Source organism: Misgurnus anguillicaudatus, chromosome 3, assembly GCF_027580225.2.
Source record: "Misgurnus anguillicaudatus chromosome 3, ASM2758022v2, whole genome shotgun sequence".
Classification (NCBI taxonomy): Eukaryota; Metazoa; Chordata; class Actinopteri; order Cypriniformes; family Cobitidae; genus Misgurnus; species Misgurnus anguillicaudatus.
The window spans coordinates 3,307,376-3,324,656 of NC_073339.2; the positions used below are offsets into that span (position 1 = coordinate 3,307,376).

Consider the following 17,281-nt stretch of genomic DNA (forward strand, 5'->3'; position numbering starts at 1 on the left):
GTCTCTAACTGACAGGAGATGCTGTTATGCAGTTAGTTTCAAAGGTTATAAATGATGTCATCTTTCATGATATTGCACCATCAGTCGTGGTTGTTAACATGTGTGAGGTTCGTGTAAATTCACCACAAACTCTTGATCATTTTAATCACTTTTAGTTGCTTTTGAGCTTTGGTCTCATGTTAAGATTATATCATGATGTTCAAGTAAACTTTAGATGATTTCAGTTGTGTCACCATGACCTTGACTAAATGAGCAGACATAAGTGCTTGTGAGGCACTGAGGATGTGATGCTAACATCTGTAAAGACATAATATGCAGATCTGATGCTCATGCAGATCTGATCTTCTCAATATTTTGTGACATATTCTCATACAAAGCTTTATCCTCTGACAGATGATGATGTTTGTTGTTATGTGATTTAGAGATTAAAGAATTTATTACCTTTGTTTCTTGAGTTTCTCAAGTGTGGTTTTGATGCAGGGCACAAATTCTCAGGAAGTATTCTCAGTTTTAAGCTTCATATTAAGGTGTGAAAACCACAAACAGTCCATTAGTTAACAACGCCTGTCCATCTTGTTCATTTCTTTATTGTGCATTGAGAAAAACACTCATTACAGCATGGTAAGATCATTTTTAGATTGCTCTAAGAGTAAATGAATCTGTAGAACTGTAAATGAGAAGAGAGTTAACTTTTATACAAAGAAAATATTTTAACTTCATAAGCGTAATAAATGTTTTTTGAGATTATTACTGTAGTTGTTGAAGCTTTAAGATGAAAAATATCTTGAATGAGCAGTGAATTATACTGAAACTATAATCTTTTCTCATTAAATCAAATGATGAAGAAATTAATGTTTGTGTTGATCTCATGACTGTAAGTGTATGTTTTATGATTGTAGAGGTTTGATATGGAGATGTGTTTCAGAATATCTCTGATGTTTCTGCTCATGACTGCTGGTAAGTGCAGATCACACTTCATTTCTCATACTTATAGACTCACTTTATACACTTTATGTCTTCATTTCTATAAAAAGACCTCATGAATCACATCACACTTTGTGTTTTACATAAACTCTGTGAGAGTGACATATTTAAGCTGATTTGTTTGAAAATGTTTTGTGTGTTATTCTCAATTGTTTCCTCGTTGCTGTTTTTCAGATGTTGATGGTCAACAGGTTTTGGAAATAAATTACAGTCCTTCATATGTTTGTGCTTTAAGGGGATCAAAAGTGAGAATATCCTGTAGTTATCCTCATGGCTATCCAGTCACAACAGCCTTCTGGATCAAATCAGTATATATAACTGGTGTAACACAACCGAACCTGTGTTTAGACAAAAATTACAGAGGAAAGATTCAGTGTCACAGTGAATATAAAGACACTTACAGTATTACTTTGCCACAAGTGACAGAAACTGATAAATGCATCTACTACTGTGGATTTTTAACTCATGGATACTATGTAGTATGGACAGGAGTACCTGGAGTTCGGCTTGATGTCACAGGTAATGAAACAAACCATTCACATAGAGGACATGAGAGATTATATTAACTCTGATCTGATATAAATTCAGAAGCAATAATTTACGATGGGACATTGAATTATTTGAAAATAATGCACACCAAAGGTGGTAAATGCACACCGTAAAAAGTATTTTGTGGTGCTGCCGTTTCAACTTTATTTTTCTTAGGTTGACACAGCTTGCAATTTCTGAATTTGTTCATTTCAACTTAAAATTCTAAGGTTTTACTGTCTCATCTTAACAAATAAAAGGGTTTTTATTCCCTTTAAAAAAAAAAAAAAAATATATATATATATATATATATATATATATATATATATATATATATTTCACATCTATATTTTATAACTTGAGCCAATGACAAATAAACAACTTCCAGTTTTTATGTTTTAAGAACGTTTGTTGATTGTGTGAATGTAAGAGGAATGTTACACTTATTATAATTTTCAAACTGTTATAAAACATTATTTCTGATTGTTCTGTAAATTATTACTGTAGAAAACACTATTCACTTTTTGGGTTTAGATGTTTTGTTTCATTTAAAGGTGGGGTCCATGATCTCTGTAAGCTAATGTTGAAATTTAAAATTACCTAAACAAACACGCCCCTACCCCAATAGAATCTGGACATTCTTTTGATAGACCCACCTCACACATATGCAACCCAGGCAACGATGTCAGTTAGTAAATAAATGTGTTTTGGTCTCTCGTTTTCAAAGCGTTTATCATATATCGTGCACTCCGCCTTTAAAGGGGTAATATTATGAGATTTTTCGAGATGTAAAATGAGAGTGTCCTTAGAGTGTGTATGTGAAGTTTAACTCGCTTATATTTCACAGATAATTTATTATAGCATGTTAAAATTGACATTTTGTAGGTCCGTAGTCCATAACTAAAACAATCACTGATCACCATAATGGCGATGTAGATAGCAAGGACAATTACAATAAACCGCCCCTTAATCTGCACAATCCAACCACGGCACTGACATGTAGTGCCAAAAGATAGAGAAAAATGAATTGACAACACAATTAAGTTTCAGTTTCAACAAACCACCATTATGGCGATCAATGTTTGCATTTCATCAGCTCATTTGCATTTTAAAGGACACACCCAAAACGGCACATTTTTGCACACACCTACAAATTTGCAATTTTATGTTATAATAAATTATTTATATGGTATTTTGAGCTAAAACTTTACATATGTGCTCTGGGGACACCAAAGATTTATTTGACATCTTGACAGTCTTGTGCCATGGCCCCTTTAAAGGGCATACCCAAAAACACAATTTATCAGAAAATAATGCATACCCAGGGAAAATTTCTCGACCCATCAGAATAGCACATTCAAAAGCCCTGTGGTATACAGGTAGTAAAGTTAATGTAGTGATGATATTGATCTAGTTTATTCTGTAATGACATTGATTGGAGGATTTCAGTATGATGATGATGATGATAATGGACTAACAGAGAGTTTGTTGTTGTTGTGCTGTCAGACCTGCAGGTGGAGACAAATCAGAAAGTGAAAGAGGGAGATACAGTGACTCTTACATGTAAAACCACCTGCAGACTGACTGAAGAAACAACATTCATCTGGTACAGAGACACACAGATATTCACTAAAGGAATAAAAACATTGAATCAACTTCACCTGCATTCAGTCAGTCGTGATGATTCAGGAGTTTATAGATGTGATGCTGCCGCTTTAAGAGGATCTGAACGTCTCTCCTCTCCTGATGTTTATCTTAATGTTGAGTGTAAGTACTCACTGATTTATTAATTTAAAAAAAATATTTTGTATTCATTCTAGATTTAACTTGAAAGAATTTGTAAAATGTGGTGAATTTTGATGCCATATTTGTGTATTCTGTATTTCAGGGGTTAGTCAGCAGGATTGGGTGAATTACAGCCCTCCATATGTTTGTGCATTAAGAGGATCAACAGTGAGAATAACCTGTAGGCCTACTTTAAAATATCCATCTGACCATGTGATTGATAAAGCCTTCTGGACAAAAGTTGCACATAAAACTGACGGAGAACCACCTGACCTGTGTTTGGATCCAGAAAACAGAGGAGTTCAGTGTCACAGTGAAAAGAAAGACACTTACATCATCACTTTGACAAATGTGACAGAAACTGATAAACACATCTACTACTGCAGATTTATAACAGATAAAACAGGTGGTAAATGGACAGGAACTCCTGGAGCTCGGCTTGATGTCACAGGTAATGAAATAAACCACACAATCATATTAACACAGAGAGGACATGAGACATTATATTATTTAACTCTGATCTGATATAATTCATAAAGTTAACATACTGATGATATTGATACACTTTATTCTGTAATGAGATTGATTAGAGCAGTGATTCTCAACTCCAGTATAACAACATCAGCTTGTTAGTGTGTTAATTAAGAAAATGTTTCAAGGACTGAAGCTGAGAACCACTGGATTAGAGGATTTCAATATGATGATGGACTAACAGAGAGTTTGTTGTTGTTGTGCTGTCAGACCTGCAGGTGGAGACAAATCAGAAAGTGAAAGAGGGAGATACAGTGACTCTTACATGTAAGACCACCTGCAGCCTGTCTGAAGAAACAACATTCATCTGGTACAGAAACACAAAGAGATTCACTAAAGGAATAATTATATTGAATCAACTTCACATGCAGTCAGTCAGTCGTGATGATTCAGGAGTTTATAGATGTGCTGCTGCTGTAAGAGGATCTAAACGTCTTCTGTCCTCTCCTGATGTTTATCTTAATGTTGAGTGTAAGTACTCACTGATTCATTAACATACACAAACACATATGTAACACATTTACATTCATCTGAATTCAGTATTGTTTATACAGTCAGCTTCAGTTTACTGAGTGTATGACATTAGATGCTGTATAGACATTTATTATAAATACGACTGTAGTGATGTGTAAAATGGTTGTGCATTTGTTTTATTTGTGGGAAATCATGGACTGATTAAAATAATACTGAATAATACTTTAAAATGTAGATCCTCCTGAGAAAACTTCAGTGTCCATCAGTGGATCTGGTGAAATAATGGAGGGTGATTCAGTGAATCTGATCTGCAGCAGTGAATCAAATCCACCTGTTCAGATCTACAGCTGGTTTAAAGGAGGAGAGTTTATAGGATCTGGACAGATCTACAGCATCAAGAGTATCAGATCTGATCACAATGGTGAATACAAGTGCAAGTCAAGTAATAAACATGGAGAGAAAGATTCAGATGCTGTGATGCTGAATGTGATGTGTAAGTGTTGTACCCTTAAAAAGGGGAAAATAGTGAGAAAGAGACGAAGGAACACACACGCATGCAGCTCTTGCCTTCACTCGTCTGTATTGAATGAGCTTTTACACAATGTATACAAAAGAACATACATTTTAACATTAATTCACTCACCAGAGTCACAAGCACATTTTTAATGCTTTCTAGACTATATTTTTAACTAATTTACCATATGAAATGTAAATTGTTTTAAATAAAATGATCAAATGACATTTAATACTCAATTTTTAAAATTAATTCTCACATAACACTCAAATTAATTATATTCTTAACAATATTCATTGTTTCAGCATTGCATGAACTCACCCTTATGGATAACTACACAACATTTACAACAAAAATATGAAATGTAACTGTAGCAGTATTTAGCTTAAACACCAATGACGCAGTAAACACTCATATATGGTGAGATTTAGACATGACGGAGCCACGAGGTGCCCGGTTGCTAGCATAAAGCTACACATCTTCTCTATTAACACTAAACTCTTTAAACAATACAAAACATGTCTTTTACTCATATAAAACCACAATACCATAACGAAATGTATTACAACATATTGTCAAGTTCGATATTGCTTTGTCATGGTAATTACCTTAAAAAGGGGAAAATAATGAGAAAGAGACGAAGGAACACACACGCATGCAGCTCGTGCCTTCACTCGTCTGTATTGAATGAGGCAGAGACACGTGCACAGGTGATTCGACTCCCCCTACCGAATACCCGAGGTATTACCAATACATCAACAAATAATCAACCCATACAGACAAGGATCAGTATGATCTGCATTTCACCTCTTAATATTACTTGTTGTCTATTTTTAACAGTGACAAACTTAATACATACTCATATATAACCATTAATATAACGGACTATTGTTAACTAAATAATGAATAAGGAACACAATATAATTAAATAATGAATGGGGAACACAATATAATAATTAATATAACGACTACTGTAAATTGAATAATTAATTAAGGACACACTTGTCACATACTCCCCCTCAAAATAAATGTTGTCCTCAACATCTAAATGTAACCTTTGACCTTTAGTGCAAATAAGGAGTTAAATCATACATACAATGCACCGTTATTTCAGAGTAACACTTCTGCCACATTGTATCATATAGTGCAATATTACAAACTGGAACTCTTTTCATACATTCCTTTAAACACAGGTAAGTACCCAAAATCCTTTTGGTCTTTTTGTTTTGTGTCCACTTAGGCACACTACTGCCTTGTTAACAGTTCTGTTGGTGCAACATGTTTAAGTCAATTATGCTCCCCTTTAACAAAGGTCCATGAGTGTGGTGTGATTTACTGCAACAGTGTCATGTAACTGTGTATGTAGAGTGTAACCACAGTCCATCTTATGTTCAACAGTCCATTTCAATGTGCATTATGTGCCGAACAGTCCATTCTGAGTTTAATGTGTATGAACTTACTCAGTTCAACAGTCCATGTGCATGTGCATTATGTGCTGAACAGTCCATTCTGAGTGTAATGTGTATGGACTTACTCAGTTCAACAGTCCATGTGCATGTGCATTATGTGCTGAACAGTCCATTCTGAGTGTAATGTGTATGGACTTACTCAGTTCAACAGTCCATTTGAATGTGCTTAATGCCGGACATATTGAAAGTGATGTGGCTGTGCAATGTATGTCCATGGAACCATCCAGCCTTGTTGTTGTAATGCCCTAATGTTGTGGCAAGTTGGTGAGCCAAGCCTATCATATGTGAAAACCCTCGGCCGTCTGGGCTCTCTTCTAGGCCGTTGAAGCTCCTCACCACTGGGGTCACTTGAAATAAGCAAGGGGACAGCTTCCTCTACAGACATACCCTCGACAAAACTGTTCTCTCTCTCCAGCGCATTTTCCATTTGGTTTGTCATTCCTTGTTCTTTATCTGGCTCAGGTGACATATTTTCCTCATCCTGTATGCATTCAGGTTCCAGGGGTGTACTATTCACAGGGTTTATTGTCTCAGGTACGCACAGTTCAAATTGCTGCTGAAGTGACACTGGAGAATAGTCATCTGCATCGTCCTCTTCTTCCGACTGCTCCGCTTCCTCAGTTTGCTCCACATTTCTTTTTCTTGCTCGTGGCTGCACTGTCGTCTCGAGTGGCAGGTGGTCACATGGGAGTAGAAGATTACGATGTAAAATTCTTGATCTCCCTTTTCCTTTCTCAGGTCTGAGTTCATAAACAGGGATTTCTGGACTCACTTGACGCACAACTGTGTGGATAGTATCCTCCCAATGGTTTCTCAGTTTTCCTGGACCACCACGAGGTGTCATGTTCCTGATTAAAACACGGTCTCCAGGCTGTAGCACTGAGCTTTTAACTTTACTGTCATAATGTCTCTTACTTCTGATTGTAGCTTTGTGAGCATTCTCTCTTGTGATCTCATAAGCTTCTTCCATGCCTTGCTTCCATTTTTCCATGTATTGATGGTGATTACCGTTTCCTTGTTCTGAGGTCAGGTTGAATAACATGTCAACTGGCAACCGTGGAGAACGTCCGTACAGTAAGTAGAAGGGGGAAAACCCAGTCACTTCGCTGCGAGTGCAATTGTATGCGTAGGTCAGTTTGTTTAGTGAGTCTTTCCAGTTACTTTTCTGTCTCTCCGTTAGCGTCTTTAACATCTGAAGTAGTGTTCGGTTAAACCGTTCCACCTGTCCGTTCCCTTGGGGGTGGTAGGGAGTAGTTCTCGACCCAGCAACTCCACAGTATTTTTTCAGTTGTGTGAACAGTTGGTTTTCGAATTCACCACCCTGATCGTGATGTATTCTTGTGGGAAAGCCAAATCTTAGTGCATAGTCATTAAATATTTTGTCAGCTGCTGTTTTCCCTGATTTTGAAGTTGTAGCATATGCCTGGGCAAAACGTGTAAAGTGGTCAATGATTACAAGAATATATTCATAGCCACCTTTACATTTGTCAAGATGCAAAAAATCCACTGAGACAAGCTCAAACGGTTGAGTGGTGACAATGCTCGTCAGCGGGGCTCTTGTCTCACGACTTGGCTTCTTGTGTTTGAGGCATGCACACTTCCTTGCAACATAATCTTCTATTTCTTGTTGCATATAGGGCCAGTAAAACCGGTCTCGTATCAGTGACGTAGTCCTGTCTACACCTTGGTGGCCCATTTCATCGTGAAGTTCCTTTAACACAGTACCTTTATATTTTTCTGGAAGCACTAGTTGCTTTCTGTTTGTGGTCTTCCTGTACAATATCCCACTTTCATTGATGTCCAGTTTGTCCCACTCTCTAAGAAGGCATGTGATCTGTGGACTGAGCTGTCTTAATTTGTGACCTGATGGTTTATCTCCTGTCTGTTTGAACTGAACCACGGGTCCAACAGTGGGGTCATTCCTCTGGTCTTGTTTAATTTGTTCTGCTGTTAGTGGACTGAGTATGGTGTCTGTAGTTAGCATTCCACATTCAGCTGAGATACCCATGGACCAAGATGCACTGGACTCTTCCTGACTTTCCACTGCTTGTGTCGCTGCTCCAATCACATCATATGACATTTCCTCTGAACACTCTTTCATAAACGTCTCCTCATCCAGCGGCATTCTGGACAAACTGTCCGCATCAATATTTTCTTTGCCAGGGCGATATTTTATTGTAAAATGGAAATCAGCTAGTTCTGCTACCCAGCGGCAACCTGTTGCATTCAGTCTAGCAGTGGACAACACATAGGTGAGTGGATTATTGTCACTGTAGACAGTGAAGAATGGTGCATAGTATAAGTAGTCACGAAATTTTTCTGTGATCGCCCACTTTAGGGCTAAAAACTCTAACTTGCCTGAGTGCAAGTGATAGTTCTTCTCCGCTGCTGTCAAAGTACGGGAGCCATAAGCAATCACACGTAGCTTTCCATCCTGTCTTTGATATAATACCGCCCCTAGCCCCTGACTGGAAGCGTCAGTATGGAGGGTGAATGGCTGGGAAAATTCTGGGAAACCTAGAACAGGAGGCTGAATGAGACAGTCTATCAACCGTTCCAATATGGTCTGATGCACGTCACCCCACTCAATGGGTGTGTTGGATGGAACTCCTCTACTGTTTTGTTTTGTTTGCCACTTTCTCTTTTTATTTTGTAGGGTTTCAGTCTCGACAGGTGCTTTGAGGAGGTCATACAAGGGACTGGCAATACGTGAAAAATCCTTGATGTACTGCCGGTAATAACTTAACAGTCCTAGAATGGCTCTCAACTCGCCAACAGTACCTGGTTGCTTTTCTTTCAGGGCTCTTACCGCAGCTGTATCAGCAGGGTCCATTCTGTTTCCCTCAGCAGACACAATTCTTCCGAGGTACCGCACTTCTGTCTTAAACAGGTCACATTTTCCGGGTTTAAGTTTTATCCCATGCTCCCTCAGTCGTTGCAGCACCTTCCTGACATCATTGACATGATCCTCAAACGTTCTGCTAAACACAAGAACATCATCGAGATATGGCACACATATTTCGTCCCTCAAGCCCTCTAAGCACTGTTCCATGCAACGTTGGAATGCTGCAGGTGCATTCATGAGTCCGAACGGGATCCGGGCCCATTCATATAGGCCCCACGGGGTGACAAAAGCTGTCAAATGTCTACTTCCCTTTGCCATGAATCCCTGGTGGTACGCCTTACCCTGATCCAACAGTGAAAAGAGGGTGTTTCCTCCCAGGGTGTCCATAATGTCCTGTACTCTGGGAATGGGGTGGCGATCTGGATAGGTTTTCTTGTTGAGCTCCCTATAGTCAATGCATAAGCGCAGAGTACCGTCTTTTTTTCTAACACAAACGACTGGGGAGGAGTAAGAAGACGTCGACTTTTCAACCCACCCTTGTGCTATCAAGTCCTGTAAATAGTCTTTCATCTCTCTATATAAAGGTTTTGGAACAGAGAGGTACGTTTTTGACACTGGCTCATTGTCTTTTAGTGAAATGTCCATCTGCAGGTTCTCCACACAGCCTATGTCAGTATCAGATCTGGAAAATGACCCTGACTCTTCTCTTAGCATCTGACTGACTATCTGCCTCTGGTGTTCATTAAGGTGAGTTAAATCAACAGGAGGTTCCCATTGCTCTTGAGTAGGTATACCTTCACTAGAATTCTGAGCCTGGACATGGTGAATGGATGCGGTTGGTAGGATATCTGTTTTAAATGTGTTGGCAGGATACGCTGATCTGGCTGACTGTACGGTTCCAATAACAGTCCTTCCTGACAGCACAATGTCATGATTTGTAGGATTTTGCACGCTAACAATAATTTTTGGAGTCATCCCTGCCTTCACTGACACAAGAGTGTCACAGAACTCTAGTCCTTCAGGCCAACGTGGGTTCTCATCGGGTTCGAAGATAAGAGTCTTGTCATCCCTGAAAGGCGGGGCCTGTACTCGACACTCGATTTGGATAGAGGTACGTTTAGGCACAGTGACTCTCTCATTTACTGTCTTCACATTATGGTCACATGTCTGTCCTACACTCACTGCATTAATAAAGGTTTTTGCTTTGTTTTTCCTGAGGTGAGGAAAAGCCATTCTCACTGCCTTCACAAGGTTGTTTTTATTTACATGTTTTGTTTGATCTCGCAAGCTATCTAGGACAAGGCGTTCGATGACATTAAAGCCAATAATAGGACATTGCTGTTGTTTGCCTTTTAACACTAGCATGGGTATTAACAGCGCATCATCCTCAGCAGTAAGTTTAAAGGAAACTTCAAGCCATCCGACGTATGGCATTTCTGTTCCATTGGCTGCTTCGATTTGCAAAGGGTCAAGAGGGTCAACTAATTCTGACACGTCTCTGAGAGGAACATCAGGTAAATGACTTTTTTTCCATACCTCATCTATAGCACAAACTTGTGAACCTGTATCCCAAAGTGCCTGAGTTTTATGTTTATTCAGGAAACATCTGATGACACACTTTTTTCCTACTAGCTCACTTACAGTAGGTGTTTTCTCTGGAGCACACTTTTCTTTGCACTTGACTTTATCTCGTGACTGAGTTACCTGCTTCTTGACACTTGAACATGTATATGGCTTACAAAGTATTTTGTGTGTGGGCCAATGGTTCCTCTGACACTCTTTTGAGCAATATAGTGTAGTATTACAAACTGAACAACATTTCAGTTCCTCACTTCCTTTCTCTTCTTTACAGCCTGCGCAAAATTGGGACTTATCAGTACCACTGGTTGCTCCATGTCCCGTGGGGGCAACCCCTATTAGTTTAAAGGGTTTCTCCGAGCGGGATCTATTGGTCTCTGTGCTTTACAACCTGCTCTGAAGTGTTCATTACTTCCGCACCTGAAGCAATGCTGGCAGTACTCCTCACCTGCTTGAGTACATGCGAGACACCTGGGCTGAGGGCGTCGTGCTGGGTAAAACCTCTGCGGCGCAAACCTCTGCTGGAACTGGGCCGTCTCTCTCATCCGCCCAGGGCCAAATGCTGGTCGATATTCCTGCACTGCTGTTGGTGACTGCTGATGGTAAAATGGCATTTCATTTGACTCAGTATTATAAGGGGAAGATTGTGGAGGTGAGAACACTGGATAGGGAGAGGGCACAGTTGCCGGTTCTCTGGATGGTGGGACGTACTGTGACGGTGTGGCTGTGGGTCTTTGGATGGTTTCTTTGATTTGACAGATTTCAGCCTTCAAGTCTTTCAGTTGCACTATGTCAGAGCGCATCTCTTTGATTTCAGCGAGCAGTTCAGGGGGAATTATAGCTGGGCTTTGTGAGGTGGTGTTTCTCTTTTCCACCGAAGCTTCGCCTGACTGGACTGTATTCACATGAGTTACACGTGATGGGGCCAAATGTTTCTTTTTGTCCTGCCTCTCTTTTTCGTTGGCACATGAAATGTTCAGTTTCTCCAACAGCAGCTCATCTGAGGTATCAGTCTGGAGAAGGTAGGGCTGTAGGTCACCTTTAATATTGTCACTCTGGAGGCCAGTTAGGACAGTATGCATAAACAGACTCTGGACTAGCACTGGGTCATATTTTAGGCTTGAATCAGCTTCCTGAGAAGCAAACAGGATTTTTTGTCTTAGGTCCATTGTCCTTATAAGAAAGTTTTGAGGGGTCTCTTTACTGTTTTGAACTTCAGAAGTGAGTTGTTTATATAACTCTGTGGCGCCTCTCTCCTGATAATGACACCTGAGGATCCTACGAAGGGCAGGCAGTGTTAGTTTGTCTTTCCCTTCAAGATAACTGCGTAACTGTAGGCCTGGTGTGATAGCACGGATTACAGCATCGATAATCTCTGACTCTGGGTAGCCTTTGCTGAGCCCACTTTCAATTTGTTTGGCTAGGCTAGAAAACGTCAGCTTATCCTTTTGCCCTGGCTCGCCTATTTGGCCAGATATCTTGAAATCTTTGCGCCACATGGAGCTATTAGGGGGTGCTAGGGTCGTATTCATTTCTGACTTGCTGGAAGTGACAGGGGGGTACATGCTTGTTTTCATCAGGTCATACATTGCGTTCTCTTTTTCTTTCAATGACAGCCTTAGCGCCTCCACTTCTTTCTGAAGATTTTCCTGTGACTCAGTTTGACTGTAAATTTCACTTTCACTTATGTTTGTTGCCGTATCGATTTTGCATATTATGTCGTGGACACTAAGGAGGTCTGACATACCCTCATCCTCTAGGTCGGCCAATTCTTCCCGTTCAAGATACTTTATTACATGTGAAATCACTTGGCTGCGAGTTTTACCAGTTACATGTTCTTTTCCTGGTCCTGAAATCTGCAGTGAATTGCATACTTTAATCAGCTGTTCAATTGTAAGTTTGTACAGCGCCCCTTTAATTTCCAGTTGCAGCCTCTCCAATTCAGACTCCATTTTATCAGTGAGAGCATAAGCAGTAAAATGAGGGTTAATCTGACTTAATTGGCTCTTTGCTATTCCCTAGCGGTCAGTTTTGCTCACTTCAGGATACAAGGTGCCAGATTCGTCTGAAGACCACTTCCACCGCCCTACTGAACTCACTTGCCTGATACCTGGGTTGTTTGAGGGATGATCGACACAAGGACTCCACTTACAGCACAGGGGTGATCCTCCAAATGTTGTACCCTTAAAAAGGGGAAAATAATGAGAAAGAGACGAAGGAACACACACGCATGCAGCTCTTGCCTTCACTCGTCTGTATTGAATGAGCTTTTACACAATGTATACAAAAGAACATACATTTTAACATTAATTCACTCACCAGAGTCACAAGCACCTTTTTAATGCTTTCTAGACTATCTTTTTAACTAAATTACCATATGAAATGTAAATTGTTTTAAATAAAATAATCAAATGACATTTTAGGACACACTTGTCACATAAGCAGCAGTGTTATGGCTGTAACATGTTTGATTGTGAAAATAAATTAATATTCTGTCTGTCAGTGTCTATACAAACATATAAAGATATGTGTGTTAAAACTAAACCTTTCATAACACATAAAAACCATCATGAGTTTTACTCTAGTTTAAGTTAAATAGTCTTTCTTTATTTTTATCTGTTGTAGATGCACCAAGAAATGTTGTGGTGTCCATCAGTGGATCTGGTGAAATAATGGAGGGTGATTCAGTGAATCTGACCTGCAGAAGTGAATCAAATCCACCTGCTCAGATCTACAGCTGGTTTAAGAAGAATGAAACATCATCTGTTGGATCTGGACAGACGTACAGCATCACTAACATTAACTCCAGTAACAGTGGATGGTTTTACTGTGAGGCTCAGAATGAAGTCGGATCTCAGAGATCTTCTGCTATATCAGTCACAGTAACAGGTGATCTGTTCACTTTTCATTCATTCACTGTGTTTTATTTTTCATCTAGCACTGTATGACTTACCTGTTAAATAATCTAATTCATAAATATCTTGTTTCAGGGGTTCATAATTTTGCTCTTTATACACTTTATGGGATTCTGGCTGGATGTGGGGCTTTGATCTTCATCATCATCTTCATCATTTTGTTTATGTTGTCAGTAACATTTTATATTTCAAGTGTTGTCTTCATGGATTCAGTTTATCGTCTGCTCTGTTTCTAATGTGGCTGATTCACAACAAAAACATTCAGTAACGATTCAAAATGATTTTTGTCTTTTTGTCAGTTTTATTGATGGGATGATAGTGTAGATGTTAAAGGCAGTGATGAGGACGAGTTGTGCGACGATCACAGAGGCTCAGTGTATCAGAGGTCAAGTTATTTAAACATTAAAAGGTTATTTTCTGTTATTTTTGTCTTGTTTTGTCTAGGAAGCGCAGAAGAGATCGTACAGCAGAAGACATCAAGCAGAAGCAGGTGAGCAAACACAAACCTCCATCTACACCTGCAGTAGAATTAAATTCTGCTTCATCTATATGAATCCTTCAGTGCTGATGTAACATTCAACTATAAATCAAATATTGTTTGTGAATAATGATGAAAATCTTTCTCTATAGACGGCTGACTCGAATGATGATACATACACAGCTCTGAATCCTGAGTCCAGAACATCTGATGACATTTACAGCACAATCAGAGTAAAACTCTCAAACATTTCAACACTTAAATTCACTTGATCCAAATGAACACAAGATCTATTGTTCATCTTTCTTTTACAGTCTGATCAGTGCAGGGCTGCTGATGGCGTCTACACGACTCTTGAGCTTCAGTCCAGATCTTCTGAATATGACACACTTACAGTAAACAGACATTAAACTCTCTCTGACTCTGTCAGACGACACTGTACACTGATGTAATGTTGTGATTTGTTGTTTATTATTACTAATAAACTGAAATGTATAAAGCTGTTATGTTAAGATTTACACATAGTTAAACCTTTAAAATATATGTTCTATCATCATAATGAGCACATTTATGTGTTATAATTCTCATCTGTATCCCAGAAGAGACTTCTCGTTCTCTGAAGTTGACACAGATGCTGATAGTCATTAAAGATGATTGACTGAGATGATTTTTCAGTATATTGAGAGTCTGTCACACCTTCAGTACAGTAAAGGTTAAATGTGATTTTCTGATTGGTCAGTTTAAGTCACATGGTCAATGATTTTTCATATATCTTCTTTGAAAACATTTAATTCAGCATGTTAAAGCAGTGTTAATAAATGTTAATAAACACTTTTTATCCTTCTAAATGTGTGTTGTTCTGATGATTCTGTAAAAGTAAATTCTTCAATGATTGTAATGTGAGAGTTCAGTAACAGGACTCAATTTTTGATGGTGTCTCTGTGTTGAGTATAGATAGATGAACTCTACACAGTAATGTCAAGTCTTAAAGAAACAGTTCACCTAAAAATAAAACTTCAGTGGTTAGCATGACACCATCAGTCCGTATGTTAACATGTTTCTGGTGTTTCTTTGACTTCATCACCTTGAGTTTGATGTCAGACTGAATGAGCAGAAGTGTGATGAAGACATTTATCATCAGATCATTATATAGATCATCTAAACAGATTCATGTCTAGTGAAACAGAGCAGTTAAGATAAATTAATATTAGAGGTTAAACTTGAAAATAATAGGAGGAAACTGAAGATTCTCTGTACATGCAGTGATCAATGCAAAGATCAATGCTAACACATGAATGCATCTTTTAGATATTAGTACAACTCTTTATTTTAAAAGTGCATCAAAGCTGAAGTGTAAAAATATTCAAATTGTACTTCCGTTTTTTTCTGATGTTGCTCTTTTGCAGACCTTTGTCTGATCTCTAAAGACAGAGTCTGAATGAGGAAGTGATGTTATCGTCTATAAACAAATCCTTTTCTGACAGCCCCTGATATTCTCAATATTTTGACATATTCTCATATAGTGTGAACTCTGATGATGATGTTTTTACTATATGATTTTAAATATGAAGACATTAAATGATTCATTATCTTTGTTTCCAGAGTTCCCTCATGTGTGTTTAAATGCAGGGCACAAATTCTCAGGAAGAGGAAGACAAAAATATTCACAGTATATGTAGTTTAATATTAAAGTGTGAAAACCACCAACAGTTCATTGGTTAACAACGTCTGTCCATCTTGTTTATTTGATATTCATGCATTGTCATAGACGCTCATTACAGCATGGTAAGATGATTTTTACATCGTTTTAAGAGTAAATCAATCTGAGAAGAGACAGAGTGAATATTTATAAAAGAAAGAAAAGTTTAACTTCATGAACTCAATAAATGTTTTTGTGATTTATTTCTGTAGTTGTTGAAGCTTTAAGATGAAAAACATCTTGAATACACATCAGCCTATGAATGAGCAGTGAATTATACTGAAACTATAATCTTCTTTCGTTAAATCAAATGATGAAGAAATGAATGTTTGTGATAATGTCATGATGTGTATATGTTGATCTCATGACTGTAACTGTATGTTTTATGATTGTAGAGGTTTGATATGGAGATGTGTTTCAGAATATCTCTGATGTTTCTGCTCATGACTGCTGGTAAGTGCAGATCACACTTCACTTCTCACACTTATAGACTCACTTTATACACTTCATGTCTTTATTTCTTACATGATCTCTATGAGTGTCTGAATTACGGTTAGAAAATAAATGATTTGCCAGGACTTATTCCTACACATTTTTCCAATTGAATTCACATGTCTGTGTTTCAGATGTTGATGGTCAACAGGATTTGCAAATAAATTACAGACCTTCATATGTTTGTGCATTAAGAGGATCAACAGTGAGAATAACCTGTACTTATCGTCATGATGTCACTTCAGCCTTCTGGATCAAATCAGCATCTGCAACGCAATCAGACCTCTGTTCAGACACAAATTACAGAGGAAAGATTCAGTGTCACAGTGATAATCGAGACACTCACAGCATCACTTTGACAGATGTGACAGAAGCTGATAAAAACATCTACTATTGCAGATTTACAAAATTCTGTGGATACTACTGTGAAGTTGGGTACAATGAATGGTCAGGGACTCCTGGAGTTCGGCTTGATGTCACAGGTAATAAAATAAACCACTGAATCCTATTAACACACAGATGACATTTTGAGACATTACAGGGTGGATTCCCGGACAGTGATTTGTTTAAACCAGGACTAAGCCTTAGTTCAATTAGGAAATATTACTACACTGTAAATTCTAACACGTTCAGTTTACTTGAAAAAACTAAGGAAACCCTTATTTTTCCAAAGCAAACTTAAAAGGAAAATTAAGGTTAACTTACTAATCAGCTATTGTATAAAACTCATTCATAACTCCCATCATGCATTGTAACTTGACAAAATTGTGCAACTTTCTTACCATTTATCTTCACCATGATTGAGATTTGTATCAAAAGTCATGATGTTCAAGCCAAAAAAACCCTAAAGCATTACAGCAATGTTTTTTTTTTCTTTTTCGGATCAGTGCCATATGAGCAGCATTTTTATATGATTAATTTTCTTTATCATTTATTTAGGAACAAACATTTTAATAACAACTAGTTACAAAATAAATATAAATAAACAA

At 38.2% G+C, this 17,281-nt stretch overlaps 1 protein-coding gene and 1 long non-coding RNA gene across 2 annotated transcripts; both read left to right on the top strand.

Annotated features, from left to right (window-relative positions):
* The first annotated feature begins 98 nt into the window (after positions 1-98).
* LOC141354955 (B-cell receptor CD22-like) lies at positions 99-13,924 on the top strand. Its single transcript, XM_073860070.1, has 8 exons — positions 99-107; positions 900-957; positions 3,019-3,279; positions 3,401-3,748; positions 4,039-4,299; positions 4,538-4,795; positions 13,334-13,597; positions 13,699-13,924. Exons 1-8 carry the CDS (start codon positions 99-101, stop codon positions 13,857-13,859), a joined length of 1,620 nt encoding a protein of 539 aa, XP_073716171.1. The 3' UTR covers positions 13,860-13,924.
* A 108-nt stretch (positions 13,925-14,032) lies between these two features.
* Positions 14,033-14,939, top strand: LOC129443852 (uncharacterized). The gene is made up of 3 exons (XR_012362635.1): positions 14,033-14,113; positions 14,254-14,334; positions 14,416-14,939. It is a non-coding gene; the product is annotated as an uncharacterized lncRNA (long non-coding RNA).
* The last annotated feature ends 2,342 nt before the right edge of the window (positions 14,940-17,281 follow it).

Coding starts and splice junctions, on each gene's coding strand:
- LOC141354955 (XM_073860070.1), top strand. Junction 3,749..4,038: donor AGCTCGGCTTGATGTCACAG/GTAATGAAATAA, acceptor TTGTGCTGTCAG/ACCTGCAGGTGGAGACAAAT. Junction 4,796..13,333: donor TGTGATGCTGAATGTGATGT/GTAAGTGTTGTA, acceptor TATCTGTTGTAG/ATGCACCAAGAAATGTTGTG.